Source organism: Arvicola amphibius, chromosome 1, assembly GCF_903992535.2.
Source record: "Arvicola amphibius chromosome 1, mArvAmp1.2, whole genome shotgun sequence".
Lineage (NCBI taxonomy): Eukaryota > Metazoa > Chordata > Mammalia > Rodentia > Cricetidae > Arvicola > Arvicola amphibius.
In genome coordinates this window covers 26,800,564-26,819,072 of record NC_052047.1, presented here as the reverse complement: position 1 = coordinate 26,819,072, position 18,509 = coordinate 26,800,564, and the positions used below count along the sequence as shown (strand labels likewise).

The 18,509-nt window shown below is 42.0% G+C and overlaps 1 protein-coding gene across 2 annotated transcripts in view; it reads left to right on the top strand.

Annotated features, from left to right (window-relative positions):
• Positions 1-18,509, top strand: part of Cep135 (centrosomal protein 135) — a 62,299-nt gene that overhangs the window by 30,219 nt on the left and 13,571 nt on the right. For both annotated transcript variants that reach the window (XM_038335773.1, XM_038335781.1), the window contains 8 exons: positions 2,377-2,454; positions 6,149-6,300; positions 12,691-12,806; positions 12,880-13,034; positions 13,424-13,479; positions 14,173-14,341; positions 15,913-16,023; positions 16,324-16,509. In XM_038335773.1, coding sequence (XP_038191701.1) covers positions 2,377-2,454; positions 6,149-6,300; positions 12,691-12,806; positions 12,880-13,034; positions 13,424-13,479; positions 14,173-14,341; positions 15,913-16,023; positions 16,324-16,509 — 1,023 coding nt within the window. The remainder of the gene's footprint in view (positions 1-2,376; positions 2,455-6,148; positions 6,301-12,690; positions 12,807-12,879; positions 13,035-13,423; positions 13,480-14,172; positions 14,342-15,912; positions 16,024-16,323; positions 16,510-18,509) is intronic.

Here is an 18,509-nt window from a genome sequence, read left to right as displayed (position 1 = left end):
GAACTTTATTTTAAAAACAGCTTTACTCATCTGACTCCTCCAGCCTTCTGGAGTGTTTCCTGCCTCCTGTCTCCTGACCACCCTGCTCTCCAGCAGCCGTTCTGACTAAGCTCTCCCTGAAAGCTCTGAGTGACAGCTGTCAGCCAGGGCCATCGGTGCTGCCTCCTGAACAACTAACTGCTCCAAGTGCTTTTTAAACAGGAGCCATCACAGCAGATCTTCACAAAGCCTTTCTGGTAGTTCCTGTGTACAGATGAGAGCCCTGGGTTTGAATGAATTTAAACAACTTGCCTAGCCTCCCCCGTCTGTTTACAGTCTCCTTGCATCCTCCTTCCCTTCCTTTCAGTTGCTCCCTTCTTTGTCTTCTGCCCCCATCCTGTTGTGGTTGTCGCTCGCAGACTTCATTACAGTGTTGCCCCTTGTGCTCTGACTCACCTTTCAGAGATGTAAGTCTGGTCATGTTACTTCTAGTAAGGTTAATTACCTGTTAAAAGATCATTAGTGATCAGCCCTTGCCTGATCACTAATTACTTGTTTATGTTTATTTTCCTTTATGCTTGAGAATTTCATGCATGTATATAAATGAAGTATGATCATATATATTCTTCTTAGCCCCTCCCAACTCCCCTCATGTTCCAATTTCTTTCCTTCTTTCCTTCCTTCCTTCCTTCCTTCCTTCCTTTCTTTTTTTTTTTTTTTTTTTTTTTTTTAAATAACTGGAGTTAGTGCTGCCTATATGTGTGGTTTCGGGCCATCCACTGGGTCATAGGAATCCTATCAACAATCGTATCCTTACAAAAGAATAATTCTCCCTCCTCAGACTATCAACTGCCAGCAGCTCCTCAGTAAAGGGTGTGGCCTGGAGATCATCTAGTCCATCTGTGCAGTGTAGACTGCCTTGGTTTTGTGTGTGCCTTGTGCACATAATCCCAGCAGCTGTGAGTTGGGAGTGTGGTGGCCATGCCGTGTCTGGAGGACAGCACTTCCCCAGCTTGCAACTCTCACACCCTTCCTGGCTCCCCTTCTCTGACATTCCCTTAGCCTCGGTTGGAGAGAGGGAGTTGATAATCATGTCCGGTGTAAGGTTCTTATTCTCAACACTTGGGCAATTCTGCATCTCTCCATTGACTGTGGTCCCCTGCAAAGAAGAGCCTCTCTGACCAAGGTCAAGAGAGCAGCCCAGGTGTGTAGGTGTGAACATAAGCATTTGGAGGCACTTGGACAGCATGGCCATTTACAACAGTAGACTCAGTAGCCGTGCAGTTCCCCTGTGTGGAGCAGGCTTTGAGTCTAATGAGAACGGGGTACCCTGTGACAGCCCTGCCACTGCTGCACCAGTGGCACATGTTACCTGGCAGGCAAGTGTTGTCGCATGCAAGGTCTGGGGCTGGGTGTGACTCTGGGTGTCCTTCTTCCTTCAGCAACCTGCAGAACACTTTCTAGCAGGATTTAATTTATTTTGAGATGAGGACTCATGTAGCTCAGGCTGACTTAAACTTGCTTTAGAACTGAGTATCACCTTGAACGCTTGGCCTCCTGCCCTCACGGCTTTATTTTAGTTTCTTGTTTTAGGTCTGTCTTTTTTACAAGACTGCATATAATCTATGATGTCAGAGACTTTCCTCATGGCTGCACCCTAACACCTTGTTTGGTGCTTGATATAGAACACATATCAGCACTGTGTAAGTGATTTAATTAACACAGCCGTGATCCCTTTAACTAGATATACAATCATATGGAATCCAGCTTTCTAATGAACAACATGAATACGAGTAAACATCTCCACTAGAAAAACTCAGTGACCATGACATTCTGTGTCCTTGACATGGCAGTAGCTGTGGCGTGTGTGATGTAATATAACCAGAAAACAAACCGTCTATACCAGCCAGTTCTTAAACTAGTCTTATTCAATTACCTGTGTCTTCCTTGTCATGCATTTTCTTCTGAGTCCTGTTTTTCTTACCTCTGAGTTCTAACTCAGCAGTTGAGCTCTAACCTAGCATGAGATTCTTGGTTCAATCAGTGGCCCTATTAAAAAAAAATAAGTGGGTGTTGGTGGGGGATGTACATCTCCTCTTGTGAGGGCACATTCCTGCCCTTGTGACTTAGTGTGCTCTTCCCTGTATGATGCCTGTGTTAACAAGGATCCATCCAACTAAGTCTTTTTAAATGAGTCCACACTATTTTCTTCTCTGTGACACATGAAGGTTGGAAATATAACGTTTTTTAACTAAAGGAATGCTTTTGTAAAATGCCTGACCTTTCTAGAACATTTACAGAGTCTATGCAATAGGAGACATAGCTCTGAAAACTTGCATTACTTACTTTTGTGATTATTTGATACAAATGAACATTCTCTATACAATTCTTTTTCAGAATATCCAAGAAATGAATGTCTTTGGAAAATCAGAATTAGAGAGGACTATTGAACATTTGACATATATGAATCACCAGGTAATTTATCAAAAAATTTGGGGAATATCATATTAGGTGGATGACTGGGCCAGTGATACTTTTAGTGTACTGTATGTCTTTGTAAATGTGATACGCAGTGAGGAAGAGTGTGTGCTCTGAGACTTGTTACTTGGTTCAAATCTGGTTTCCTGTCTAGACCAGTTTCTTGATTTCTGTCTTCCGGTGTTTTTCATTTATGTCTTAGGACTAGCACTTCTGTTTCTTGGGGTTTCTGTGAAAGTGTAATGGGTGAACAACACGCATGTCACACTTAAGAGTACTGGAATATTGCAGGCATCTGTAGTGGCTAGTTGTGTTCATTGTGGTTTGGCCTTATAAACCCCAATAATCAGACTAAAAAGTGAAGTGTTAATTTTCTTTATAATTAGCTCTCAGTATCTGCAGGAGATTGCTTCCAGGACATCCTCGGAAGATTTTCGTTTGTTGTATAAAACGGCTTAATACTGCATATAATCTATACATTCTCCCTTATCTTTAAATCACATTTAGATTTCTTATAGAGCTTAACTATCTAATGCCTTATACAATGTAAATGTTGTATAAATAGTTGTAATGCTGTGTAATTTAGGAAACAATGATGGGGAAAATTGTATATGATCAGTACAGATACAACCATTCTAGACTAACTAGATAGTATGTATTTTGTATAGTTGGCTACTCTGAAATTCTAGAATTCATATGGAAACAAAGAGTGAAAAGTAACATGGAAGTTTAAGGAACATTGATACTGGGTTTTTAGGACCATTATAATTAAGATAAGGACTCGTCTTTTTTATCCTTATCTGACTAAATCAAATATAACAAACATGCATAAAAGGAACCTAACATGTACAGAGACCCAGATCAGTGAGTAAAGAGTATGATTTAGTGGTTCTTTCCTAAATGAATGGCTACATATATCAAGAATAAGAAATTGGCTCCTGCCTCAAATAGACCACACCCAGCAATTGTTTTAAGATTGTTTACAGCTAGCTACTTAAGGCTGAAGCATGAGGTTCACAGTGTCTGCTTCCAGTTTGAGCAATAGCCAGGCCTACTTGGACCATGGCTGCAGCAGCCACTGAGAAATACTTCCCAGGGTGTGAACAGGGAAGCACCCCTGTTCCTTCCTCAAAGCCTAGTCTCTCACAGGGGTTTATTTGTGAGCCAGAGATGAGCATGGACCAGCCGAGCTCTCATGGTTTCTTATCCCATTACAAAGGCTGTGACTGATTTTTGGTACGGCCACTTTTTTCAACAGCCTTCCCTTTGCTGGCCTTGCTTTACTCTTATTTATTTTCTGTCCCAGGCTGCAGGTCTTTCAAATTCTCTGCTCTGGAATTTGCTGTTAACCCGGCTAACAGCTGCCAGACATAACCAAGTCACATGAGTACACCACTGCCTGAAGTTTTCTCCTCCATGTTAATTAGTATCTTGATATTTATGGCATCGTCACAAGTCTCAGGGATGCACAGAACTTACATTGTAACACACATGGCTTCTAGTTCTTTCCTCCTGAGTCCTTGTTCCCATCTGAAACTATGAGCCTGGCCCCTAGCTGTCTATGTTCCTGTCAGCATTCTGTTCTTCTCCCGTCAGAGTTGCCTAACCAGGTCTGCATTAGAACAGTCTTGGGTTTTGGTAGCTCACTTCTCCAAACTCTTCCAAGTCCCTTCCCTAAGCTGTTCCAAGGCTTCTGAACTCCATGCTTAGGGAGTCACAACAGCCCGCTTCTCTTTTGCCTGTTTTCTGTGTTTGTCAGCCTTTCCTTCCTGCGAGCAAGACAATGTAAGGAAAGGTCTATCTGGACTTCTGGTTTCAGGGGCTCAGTCCATGGTTGCTTCCATTGCTTGGCTCTGAAGCCAGAGCAGAGCTTGGTGGTGGAGAGGGTCTGCTAGACTAGCACTGCTCACCTGACAGCAGAGAGCCGTGAAGGTGGGAGGCAGGAAACATGGTGCATCATCCTCAGGCCACACCTCAGCAACCTCCTTGCTTCTAAGAGGCCCCTTTTTCTGAAGTTCCCGCACCTTTCCAAAAAGTGCCACAGCTGGGGACCAAGCCTTCAACACCCGAGTCTGTAGTGAGCATTTCGTGTTTAAAGCACAGCAGGCAGGATAATAGCAGCTGCAGGCTTTCAAGGCAGCAGCTCATTCCTATGAGTTGCTCTAGTGGAGGTCAGCAAACTGGTTCCTAGAGCAGACGCACTAACTGCTGTGTGAACTGTTTTAGTGAAGGTAGTGAGCAGGTCCTTTGCTGTGTCTCTGTATTGTCTGCATGTGCTACCGTGCTTCACTGGAGTGGCGGTGACAGACGATGGGTCCCATAAAGCTTCAAGGATTTATTTGAACAAGTTTGTGATTGTAAATCCTACAGTGGAGTGCTGCTGAGCAGAAATAGGATGAAAGTTACTAACCTCAACATGTATGGCTGCTACCATGCGTGTTGTACCAACACAGTAAGTTGCTGGAAGCCTAGCGTGTGATTCTTCTATTCATGTAAAGTCAGAAAACAAGTGAAACTACCCGGTGCATGGCTTAGGAAGGAATACTGAAGAGAAGCGGGACGCTTGGTGCTGTGGTGCATGCCTGCAGATTGAGCCCTGTGGGAGGCTGAGGCAGGGGGATCATTTGAGCGTAAGAAAGAAGATTCGGGATCGTGGTTTTGTATGGTGGGAAAGAATATGACTAAGGCAGCCCATGGAGGGTCAGGCGTATTTTTAAACCACGTAAGAGATGTTCCTTTTGTTTTATGATTTCTTCATATTCTACATGCTCTTATATGGGGGAAACTGGTGTGTTTTCTTGTCCATTTATACACAAAGCCCAGTTTTAGTTGCTGTAGCTTTATTGTTTATTTTAGTATCTCTTATGGTAAATTTATATTCTTTCATTCCCAGTTTGTCCTTCTGTGTTTTATTTTTCTTCTAAAAGAATTTAAGCATAAAGTGTAAGGTACCACCAATTCCTAATTGAATTGCTTTTATTGGCATTTCATTGAATTTATAATTTGATGAAATTTTTTTTTCTTTTTTCTTTTTCTGGTTTTTCGAGACAGGGTTTCTCTGTAGTTTTAGAGCCTGTCCTGGAACTAGCTCTTGTAGACCAGGCTGGCCTCGAACTCACAGAGATCCGCCTGCCTCTGCCTCCCGAGTGCTGGGATTAAAGGCGAGCGCCACCACCGCCCGGCAATGTGATGAAATTTTAACACATTTAAAGTATTATGTTCCTACTCAGGGAAGCATGGCGTCCACATTAAGTCAGGCCTCATTTTAGGCGTTCAAGGGAAACTTGCACTTTGTTTCTCACACAAGTCTCCACCATTTTGTAGTCACGTTCTTTTCAACTCTCATTTTTGTGTAATTCCTGTCTACTTATTGCAGGTTTGGGGGTTATTTTTTGAGGGGGAGGTGTCTCTTGGTTCCAAAAGCTAGAAATGAACCGTGGAGGGTTTTGAGGGTTTTGTTTGTGTTTTAGGAAGCTCCCCTTCCTGTGTCATTTGTGCCGGTGTTTCTGTTGCTGCAGTGACAGTGCGAAAAGAAAGGCAGAGGACGCACCAGTCCTGACATCCCAGGATGCTCAATGTGTAAAACCTAATATATTTCCATAATTGTCTTCGAGAAATATTATTAAAGTATAGCTATGAAAAATAAGATATTGCCATATATGCTTATTAATGTTTTAAATTTAAATTATAGCTTGAAAATGAAAAATATGAATTGCAATCTAAAATATTAATAATGAAAGAAACAGTAGAGTCATTGGAGACCAAATCAAAACTCCAAGCTCAGAAGCTTAGCCATGTGACTGGTGACTCATCTCATCAGAAAACAGAGATGAACTCTCTTAGGTAAGTCTGTTAAAGATTTTGTTACTTCTCCTCTGGGACATGCTTCTTCTGGTTATGCAAGGTTCATCATCATGGCATTCAGCTCTGTGTCTTTTCCCAAGTTGGCTTCATGGTACTGTCTTCCAGGAGCTTTTGGAGAGGATAGAGGGAGGTCTGGGGTTGCCTGATTTACCTGAGTGATCTGGATAGATCTGGGTATCTGTAGTTTTGAAACTTTCACAGTATGACATGATCATCAGTTCTTGGCACATTAGTAAATGTTCAAGACACTGTGCTCTGCAGGGAAGGACTGCTAGGCTCTTAGACCTTCTACCATTGTGCCATTTCCTCCTTTTTCTTTCCTCTTTTAAAATAATAGAAATTCAGAATATTTCATGTCCTTTTTTAAACCATTCTGATTTAGAAAACGAAAATGTAGCCAAGGACTAGGAGAGCTAACTCTGATAGCACAGAGAGCATTGATTTGGAGTCTTAGAGATGGGTGATAAGCAACAGAGGTCGGGTCAGGACTGACACAGTATGGACTTTGAAGGGAAAAAGTAAACTTAAGAAGTGTTTCTTTTATAAAATCAAAGGAGATGGATATGGGAATAAGAGAGCAGTACTTAGCAGTATAGATAGTCCATAGTGTATGCATTGGATTACTTGGTTATTGGTTAGCCATTTGTCAGTTTCAAGCACATAAAACTTAAAGAAATAAAAGCTAATAGTGTCAACCCCCCACTATAAAACTGTCATAAGCATAAGCAGACAAACAAACAAATAAACAAAGCAAAAGGCAACTGGAGGTTAGCAGAAAGGCTCTGCTCTGAAGAGTCAGGGGGAATCTCTCCCTCTTAATTATATTTACCATAAAAATTAGGCAGACATTCTCAAATGTCAACAGAATTCCTATCTCTGCAATCCGGTAATGAAGCAGTAGCTGCGATCAGAAGGGAGGGTAGTGATGCTGGTTTTAAAAGACTGATTAAAGTCACCCCAGAAGGTTAGTGAGCATTATTGAGTTAAAGAGATTGGCTACTGTAGAAAACTGAGTTGGTAAAATAAAGAACAAATTCAAGAATTTCACCTCTAATTCAGAAAGACAAAAAGAGATGATGAGAATAAAGCAGACCCCATATACAAAACTCGGGGTCCAACAGGAGAGTAGGAGAAAGCGGAAGTGCAGTGTAAAGAAGGCAAAGGGAAGCCAAGGCCGTCGACTGACCCACAGAAGACCAAGAACAGGCCTCTGACTTCTCCAGCTTTCTCCTGTGGTGCCTTTCTGCTGCCTTTATCAGGGGAGCTTTAGGGGAAGCTAAAGGAGTTAGCTTTATCCTCCCTCCGCATCCTCTGTCTGCTTGTATCCTATGGAGGAGAGCCAAGTGAGCCAGCCCCTCTTCTGGTCATGTCTTCAGCCCCAAAGTACAGACAGATATGGAGCTGTATCTTTGTCTGCAGAATTGCTAATCTCTCCTATTTGCTTTTGTGTCCAGCTTACTGGCCCTGGCATTGTCCTTTTCCTTCTGATCATAACCACCTCTTTCCTCACAGAAGACTTTAGAAACAGAGCTACTCTTGTCCTCTTTTGGGTGCCCTAGTCTGGTCATTAGCTCCTTTGCAGTTTTTGTTCTGATACTAATGTCATTTTCTCTTATAAGTTCAGCCTGCTTCTGCCTTTACCTAAGTACATTCAGTCACTGTGCAGGAAGAGAGGGCTATGAGAACTGTTCTCTCTGCCTTGAATATTCTGGCATATTGCATGATTCTAGAACCCTGCTTTACAGCAACCAAAATCTCCTTTCCCTCCCCCTACACTCTCCCCCCCACACACATACACACACACGAGAGAGAGAGATAGAGAGAGAGAGAGAGAGAGAGAGAGAGAGAGAGAGAGAGAGAGAGAGAAACTATCTCTAAGAACAATGTGTCTTTCACCTTCTATTGGTAAGCATTGGTGAAAACTTGAATTTGAGCTGTCAGTTCTAAACTCAGCACTAAACCCAATACAAACCACAGCAAAACCTTTATGGAAGTGGAAGTACATTGTACAAACCTTGTGCTGTTTTCAGTATAGTTTGTAGATCACTCCTTTAGTCACGTGACGACCCACACAAGAAGCTGACTCTCAGGTAGATGAATGAGGTATATGCTGCTTTCTACCTCACGGGCCATCTTTTCTTTCCCTTCCGGTGTTAGGAATGTTTTCATCAAATTTCTATGCTTCCACACAGGCCTCCTGGAGCAGGCACAGCTCTCACTGTAAAAATCAAGGGTCTTTGGTGTGGTTTCTTGGTGTGGCATAGGGAGACAGTACTAAAGCAGCAGTTTTGAACACGTTGATGACTGCTGTCTCTCTTGAACTGCAGTATTTAATGCGGTCTAGCAGTTTACAACCTAACCTTAACCTCCACAGTATAGAAAGGAAATGTCCGTGTGCCGACATGAGCAAGCTTACTGCCGGCACTCACTATCTGAGACTGTGTGGGTCATGCAGACCAGCCTCTGAAATACAAGTCACTGTGGGCCATGTGCAAGTGAATGAGGACGGCTCTGTTCCAATACAGTTTTCTTTTGATTTCATTTAATTTCCTTGTCACAAAATGTTTTCCTGTGGATTTTTCACTTCCTTAAGCATTAAAAACAGCTAGGAAAGAATAAATATTAGGCCATGGTTTGTCAACCCTCACTCCAGGATAAGCTGTTTTCCATTCCTATTAGATAACTCACTTTCCTTACTCACTCCATAGCAGACAGCCTTAATCTTTGTATCTGCTGGCCAACAGTGACACGGCTGGAAGCTGTCATGTTGTTCTCAGTCACTTTAATTTATTTTGTGGATTTTCACTGTTGCCCAGACTTGACCTCCAGTCATTGCTCCTCTAACTTAACATCCAGAATCCGTGCTCTAGGGGTCCTCCCACTTAACATCCAGAATCTGTGCTCAAGGGGTCCTCCCACTTAACATCCAAAATCTGTGCTCAAGGGGTCCTCCCACTTAACATCCAGAATCCGTGCTCAAGGGGTCCTCCCATTTAACATCCAGAATCCGTGCTCAAGGGGTCCTCCCACTTAACATTCAGAATTCGTGCTCAAGGGGTCCTCCCACTTAACATTCAGAATTCGTGCTCAAGGGGTCCTCCCACTTAACATCCAGAATCCGTGCTTAAATGGTCCTCCCACTTAACATCCAGAATCCATGCTCAAGGTGTCCTCCCACTTAACATCCAAATTCTGTGCTCATGGGGTCCTCCCACTTAACATCCAGAATCCATGCTCAAGTGGTCCTCCCAACTTAACATCTAGAATCCTGGAGCCATAGGCATTCAGCTCAACCCTCTGCTAACTTAATCTTCAGTACATCAGTTAAAGCCAGGAGTGTCACATACTTATCTAGGATGGAAGCATGCTACAGCAGCATTTCCTGGAAATAGCCCATGAACTCTAGGTGGATCTATGATTATGCCAACAGGTATCAGTTATTTTACTGGGATTTGTTTAGATATATTCAGAAATATGCAATATATTAAGATGTTAGAGACAGTCAGAAATATTGGATCTACTCAGATATAACAGCTAGTTTCCCTTGACAAATATTTGCTAAGGAATTAGGAATCGCCTTGGATGAGGTACAGAAGATTCACGGATGGTGCAGGATGCCTGACCTGATTTGGGACATCCCCAGTGTATCTTCTTAGCAATGAAAACAAGAGCGTTGCTACTGAATGACAGCAGCTAATCGTGAAGCTAATGCTAAATTGTCCCATCCCTCTTCCTTTCCTGCTGTGCCACGTGATGCTATTCAGAGCCTTCCTAATGGGCTGGCACCTTGGCCACATAGGTAATAGGCCATTGAATAGGCCAAACCTCCCTCTCTGAGGTGGAACTTCATTTTACAATTTGAAACATTTACTGTGGATGAAGGAACACTTAAGAGATGTTTTAGATATACTCTGTCATGAAAGGAGATAATTAAAACTGTCCGGTAAACTGAGAGTGCATAATCATATAATGTAACTATGGAATTTGAGGCTGGGAGGAGATCGGAGCCAGGCACAGGCCTGTTAGATGGAGAGCCAGAATTCAATTTTCTGGCATTTTCTGTTGAGAAATTATTTATTTCCTCTGTTTATGAAACTTTTAAAGCTAAGAAACTTGTTCATTTCTACTGACAACTTGGCTTGCAAAGTTTCTTTTCAAACTTACAGCGAGTAAAACGGCAGTCCTCTCAGTTTCCATTAGAAGACTCTGGGCAGTAATACTTCCGTGCGAGTGTTTGTGTTCTCCCTTTCTTCTCTGAAATAGAAGAGCCAATGCCTTTTCTTGGACTCACCTTCAACTTTCCTTTATATCGGTCACTATGTTATTCCAGCGCCCTTTACCAGCTCCACTCCCATGAGCAAATAACCCCATTTCTGCTTAGAGTTGTAAGCACTGCCACCCGTTGGCTCTTCAGCAAGGCTCTGTGGACCATTCTGTTTTCCTGCCCACTTAGAGGGCATTGGTCTCTGTGCATTCTGAGCAGAAAGCAGTAGCCCAGCCTGCACCTTTGCCTTTGTCCTGGTAGTTTGTGACCCTGGATAAGTAAATTGTTTCTGTACGTATGGAATAATGGTTCCAGTGGAACTCCTCCAGGAACAGATGGGCTTGTGTGCACACAGTGCCTTCCGCTTATGCTGGCCCTGCACACGATGGCTCTAGGTTTTAGGAGTAGCCACATAGAAACTTTACTCAAGTAAAATTGCCTGAATCTGGTGGCTTTCTTACTTGGTTTTGTTCAGCTGTCCAGTTCTAAAGAAGTCAGTCCAGCAAAATACAGAATCCCTTCATGATAAAGGTCTTGGAGAGAGCAGGGATACAAGGAACATACCTAAGCATAATAAAGTCAATATACAACTAGCCAACAGCCAACATCAAACTAAATGGAGAGACATTCAAGGCGACCCCATTGAAATCAGGAACAAGACAAGGTTGTCCACTCTGTCCATATCTATTCAATATAGTTCTTGAGGTCCTAGCTAGAGCAATAGGACAACAAAAGGAGATCAAGGGAATACAAATCAGGAAAGAAGAAGTCAAACTCTCACTATTTGCTGATGATATGATAGTTTACATAAATGACACCAAAAATTCTACCAAGGACCTTCTACAACTCATAAACACTTTCAGTAATATAGCAGGATACAAGATTAACTTGAAAAATCAGTAATCCTCCTTTACACAGATGATAAATGGGCCGAGAAAGAAATCAGAGAAACATTACCTTTCACAATAGCCACAAATAACATAAAATATCTTGGAATAACTCTAACCAAACAAATGGAAGACTTGTATGACAAGAACTTTAAATCTTTGAAGAAAGAAATTGAAAAAGACACCAGAAAGTGGAAAGATCTCTCATGCTCTTGGGTAGGCAGAATTAACATAGTAAAAATGGCAATCTTACCAAAAGCAATCTACAGAGTCAATGCAATGCCCATCAAAATTCCAGCAAAATTCTTCACAGATCTCGAAAGAACAGTACTAAACTTCATATGGAAAAGCAAAAATTTGTTTATTTCTATAGAGATGTCCCATTTTACTCATTGTCTTGGGAAGCAGACCTCTTCCTCATTAGGCACCTCTAACTCAAGCTGTCATTAGCATCCTCTTCATTGTCTTGTCCTCAAAGGAAACCCAAAAGGAAGTTATTCCCAGCAAACCACCTGAAGTGAGAATGGTCCAGGCTGGGTCAGTGCTTTCCCACTCAGAACTAGAAGCATTTGGAAGCCTGTGACTGAGAACCAAGACTTCTGTTACAGCTCCCGAGATGTTCCTTCTGGAGGAACTGGTACTTCCAACAGTAACAGAGTCTTGAGACACTCTTCACCAGGGACCTCCTCAGCTCCCACGACTCCTTCCCCTGTTCCCTGAAACCAGCCTTTAGTCTTACCCCATTTCACTGTAAAAAATGCCTACCTACTCAACGTACCTACAGCCGTCTGCCCCTCAGAATCAAAAGAAGCAAAATTGCAAGCTCTCATGGTCAGGATGTTGAAGACTTATGGAGAGTCTGGAGTGTCCAGCCATGTTATAAAGACAGGACTTATTGGAAATACATTTTGAGGAAAAGGGGGTTGATGTTAGGAAGCTGAGGAGAACATTAAAACTGCCGAGAAACTTCTAGAAGAGAATATACAATTAATTTCATTTTTATACCATATTATTTTTAAGAAGATGGAACCATTTTGGAGAAGCATGGTGGACAGCAAGAATAATATTGTATAATAGAATGCCATTGATATACTGGAAGAACTTTATAATAAGAAATAAAAGAAACTTAAATAAATCAAAATATTTTAAGACCATTCACATAACAAAGCTATTTCTGTGAGAGATAAAGAATGTCGTTTGTTTTGTCCACCGATTTAGGATGGTAAATGAACAGCTGCAACGGTCACTTGATGACTGTCAGCACCGACTTTCCATAAAAAGAGGTGAACTTGAATCAGCCCAAGAAGAAGTTAAAGTTCTGGAGGAAAAACTAGGTGAGCCTTCTGAAATTTTGCTTTTGCTAACCTTAATTGCCTCCGGCTAACAAACATTCCTTTCTCTGTGTAGAGAAACTAAGCTGTAAGATGACATCCCAGAGCGAAGAAGCTCACGCCTTGAAGAAGACCATTGGCGTGATTGACAAAGAGAAGGACTTTCTCCAGGAGACTGTCGATGAGAAGACAGAGAAGATCGCCAGCCTGCAAGAGAGCCTCACCAGCAAAGTATGTATCCACCGCATGTTCCCTGACGTCTCAGTGGGAGCCCACGGGTAATTCCTGAGACCCACGCTGTCTTTGACAATTTCCTTCTAGCCTAGTAATTGGAATCTTTAAGATAGGATTTATCAATTCTGAGAATGTGATTTTTATCTTATTAAAGCACACTTTGAAGAAACCGCTGCAGTTTGTAGATGGGTAGAAACATACCAAGATGTGACATACACATGGATATAGAACTATTTTTACTTAGAGCTTGCTTTTATGTATGGCTTATAATATTGAACTGTATATTTAGCTACTTACTATCTAAATGTAGTAGATTGTGCAAATTTAGCTAAGAATGATTCTGTGTGAATGATTTAGAATCCATTATGTTTCTGTAATTTCTTCAGGAGAAAGCTATTGCCCAGGTGAAGGTCACAGTCGCAGAGTATGAAACATCTTTGAAGTAAGTAATCAATGAAGGGCGGTCCCTGTTTGAGAGATTCTCAGTGAGTGAGGTCTGACTGAGTTAGTCTGGCGAGAGGAGACTGTCTCCTTTGAAGTTCCCGGATTTGCCACTGGCAACCTTGCTTTCTCAGTCCCCGGATCTGACTTGCTCTCTGCAAGTTTTCTATTGCCTGTGCTTTTATCTGCCTTTGTGCTTATGTAGTCATCTGTGAAAGTCCTGCCCATCTCATCGTGGATTGTGTTAATAGCCAGTTTTCCCATTTGTTCTTCAATTAAACCTACCCTGAGCACTCTCAAAATTTTACATTTTGTGTCTGGTCTAAAGCCATCTAAAAACAAAAGTCACTAATTGTATTTATTTTACCTATTTTATGTCTTATATAATAATGGAAATATAAACATTATATTATAATTTAATATAAAAATTAAGTATTTAATGATGTTTTATATTTTGTTCCTAAAAGTTGAAAATGTTATGTTTGCTTAACTTGTAAAATAAGAATATGTATTTTGAGGCTTTATTTGTATCTATTTGATAGGAATCTAAAGTACCTGAGTATTTTTAATGAGTGTCAAAGGCAGCAGCTGTACTCTTTTGTACTCACGCACTTATTGAGAATGTTCTAGTCTTGTTTGAAGTAAACTAGAGTTTGCTATAATGCTTTATTACTGCCACACCACGTTTTGACAGCCAGCTAAAGGACACCTTGGCTAATCGAGACCGAGAGATAAACAGCCTCCGACGGCAGCTCGATGCAGCCCACACAGAGTTGGAGGACGTTGGAAAATCTAGGGAGATATCTTTTAAAGAAAACAGAAGGTTACAAGATGACCTGGCCACGATGGCAAGGGAGAACCAGGTATGACACCAGGCAGAGGTTTTTCATGGAACTTAATATTTGCTAAGTATGAAACTTCTAAATATTTTCTCCTAAAATGCAATGGTATTGAATGGAAGCCGTGTAAGTCCTTGAGAGGAACAGTGGCTGTCTGAATATTAGTTAGCAAGTACAATTTTTTTTAACGTGTCCCCAGACCTAATAGCATTTGGTTTTGTTTCTGAGTAGCATGGCCTTCTCTGTGATAGACGATATTGTCATAGCATTGGGTGGGGACAGCATGGCCTTCTCTGTGATAGACGATATTGTCATAGCATTGGGTGGGGACAGCATGGCCTTCTCTGTGATAGACGATATTGTCATAGCATTGGGTGGGGACAGCATGGCCTTCTCTGTGATAGACGATATTGTCATAGCATTGGGTGGGGACAGCATGGCCTTCTCTGTGATAGACGATATTGTCATAGCATTGGGTGGGGACAGCATGGCCTTCTCTGTGATAGACGATATTGTCATAGCATTGGGTGGGGACAGCAGCGTCACTCTTAGGGCAACTTCTCTCTTTTTACAATGGACCCGTGACAGGTTTTCGTTTGCACTTACTTCTGTTGTCTTAGAGCTATATCTGTAAGTAAATGAAAGGACATTTTTAATGGCAGATATTGTAAGGTAGTTTTTTTATATACTGGTTTATTACAGTATTATGCTCTGAAGACCAATGGTTTCTTTCTTTCTTTTTTAAAAGATTTATTTATTATGTATACAGTATTCTACCTGCATATATTCATACAGGCCGAACAGGGTATCATATCTCATTACAGATGGTTGTGAGCCACCATGTGGCTAGAAATTGAACTCAGGACCTCTGGAAGGGCAGCCAGTACTTGTAATCTCTGAGCTATCTCTCCAGCCCCCCCATGGTTTCTTTTATGTTTAGAAAATTACTTTTAGTATTATTCAGTATCAATTATATTACAAATATGTCATCTTTTTAATGTCAACTACTGACCATAACTGGCCATGATGTAAAATCAAATACAAGGTCAGGACTGTCACGCAGTCCTGTGGAAAAGTTGACTGAGAACTCCAGGCCAGGGTGGGAGAAGACTCGGTGACTGAGAGTGCTGCTGTGAAATGGAGGCAGAGGGTCAGAGTTCAAATCCCCTGGACTCACAGAGCCTGGCATGGCTGCCTGTCACCCCAGAGTTGGAGGTCATAGACATCCGATCTCAGGAGCTTGTTGGCAGCCAGCCTCGCTGAAATGGGAACTTCACTTGCAATGAAGGGTCAGCTTGGGAGGATATGGGGGGAGTAGTGACTAAGGGAACCTGGCATCCTCCTTTGCTCTCCACCAGTGCACATGAGTTTGTTTACCCGTACACCAATGCACACACCACACACACACACACACACACGCACGCACGCACGCACGCACGCACGCACGCACGCATGCACGCACACACGCACCAAGATCAGTCACAGAAATACATGAAAATAACACAGTAGAAGTTTTTCCCTTGTTTCTTCAATTCCAAAGGATGTGTTTGATGTAACTAGAGCTAACATTGGCTTTCTGCTTGGCCAACTCACAGGAAATCGCAATAGAATTAGAAACAGCAGTGCAAGAGAAGGAAGAGATGAAGAGCAGAGTTCACAAGTACATCACGGAGGTGTCACGATGGGAGAGCCTCATGGCTGCGAAGGTGAATAACAGTGTTTGACTTACATTTAAGACTGGCTTTCTAAGAGCTCTCTTTTGCCTTTAATTCTGCCTCCAGTATTATGTATTGGACATTTGAGATTCGATATTACATATTAGACATTTGAGGTCTTTCCTACTGACTTTATATTTCCCCATGGATCTTAGTATAGTGCCTGTACACATACTGATGTTTCCTGAATTCAAGCAGTACTGTGTGTGTGTGTGTGTTTATCTGTGTCTGTGATATAGATATCCCATTGACAATACTGACTTAGAAATAACGTAATTGTTCTTAAACCAGGAAAATGAAAACAAAGACTTGCTAGACAGATTCCAGATGCTTCACAACCGTGCTGAGGACTGGGAGATCAAAGCCCAACAAGCCGAAGGGGAGAATAGCTCAGTCCGCCTGGAGCTGCTGTCCATCGACACAGAAAGAAGACACCTGCGAGAGCGAGTGGAGCTCCTAGAAAAGGAGATCCAGGAGGTAAGGCGCTGTCTAGTGACGAAACCACTCGGTAAGTGACACACTCAGAGACACTGCACTGGTGAGGCTGTGGTCACTGCTGACCTCCAGCTCAGAGTTAACGCTCTGCTACTGACACTCCTAACTTTCTTGGGAGCCTGTTCCCTTTGTCACTATAGTAAAGAGGTGGCTGTCTTAGGTACTTCTTCTACTGCTGTGAAGAGACACCGTGAGCACAGCAACTCTTACATAAAAAAAGCTTTTAGTTGAGGCTCTCTTTCAGTTTCAGAGGCTTTGTCCTTTATCACCATGGTGGAACATGGCAACATGCGGGCAGACATGGTGCTGGAGAAGGAGCGGAGAGTTCTACATCTTGATCTGTAGGCAGCAGGAAGTGAACTTTGTCACTGGGTGTAGCTTGAGCATAGGATACCTCAAAGCCTACTCTCACAGTGACACACTTCCTCCAACAAGGCCACACCTCCTAATAGTGTCACTCCCTATGAGCTCATGGGTACAAATTACATTCAGACTACCACAGTGGGCGACGTGAGATTTGCCTTTTATCTCCTCTCAAGTGTGAGGTCCTACAGCATTAGTGTATTTGTAATACTGCACTAATCTCCACCCTGTCGTGCAGCTACTTCCATCCTCCCAGGCGCACTTCATCTCGGAACTTATCTATCTTGAATCATACTTTGTCCTTTTCTGAAGCTGAATAATAGGCATTAAAATGTGGCTTAGCCATTCACCTTTCGGTGAAGTTATTTCCACATTTTGGATCCTGACAGCCCTGTCACTGTTGACATGGTGTGCTAGTTACTGGCCCGGTTGCTGTGACGAAATGACTAGCAAAGGGCTAGAGAGATGGTTCAGGAGGTAGAGCAATATCCCTGACCCAGCATTTACATATAAATAAGCTTTCATTATAATGACAGTTGAATAAAAATTTTATTAATACAGTTTGGAAGTCAGTTCAATTAATAAGAAATCTTAGTTTGATGTAAATATATTGCCCATTTTTTCTTAGTATAATTTTCTAATTTTCATCTTTCAGAAGAAAGTAACAACTCTGTAGTGCACAGAGTTAGAACCTTCAAAATATATATATGTATTTATGTCCTAAACTTTAGACTCTTATTTTGTAGTAATGTCTTTTTATATATAACCAAGTAAATGAGGCCAAGTCTAAGACCCTTTCAAAACAATGGCTTTTTAGACAAAGACATGGGGACGACCACCATGCACAGACCAGGGCGGGATTGTTGCTGAGATCACAGCTGGTAACTTTCAGAACAAGGATGCAGGCATGGGATGATTTTGTTTCAGAATCTCCAGATTTACTGTCATTTGACATTTGCATTTCTAGCCCCTGGAACTATGAGAAGGACATTTCTGTTTTAAGTTACTAAAGTTGAGGCTGCCGCCCCAGGACACTTACATAGATTTGGGATCAAGAAGAGAGTCACTGCGGTAACAGACATTGGAAATATGGAAGTCTTAGAATTGGGTAATTGGGTAAAAGAAACTGGGTAGGCTTTGAGTGTGTGCTGAGAAAAGCCTAGATTGTCTTGAAGAGATAATTTTTAGAAGTTTTGATACTATGGGCTTCATAAAGAAGAGAAAATTGACCTGGGACTAGTTCAGTTGGTAGAATGCCTGCCTAGCATGCATGAAGCTCTGACTATGAGCCCCACATACATGTAAGGTAGGTGTGGTGGCTCATGCCTACTCTCCCAGCACCCGGAAGAAGTTCAAGATCATCATTAATTTAGTTGATTCTAGGCCAGTTTGAGCTACAGGAGACACTGTCTCTAAATAAATAAACTTTAAAAGGAGGAGATATTCTTTAGGTGCAAAATACATGTATTATTATATATGGAATATTTCTTCTAGCAAGGTCTCAAATAGAATTGAAGAACATATTACTGGACACTGGAAAAAGGGTGACCTTCCTAGGTGAAGATGGGACACTGGTTTCTTGTCTTCTGGTGGCTAGTTGCCTTTCAGAAAGGGAGAAT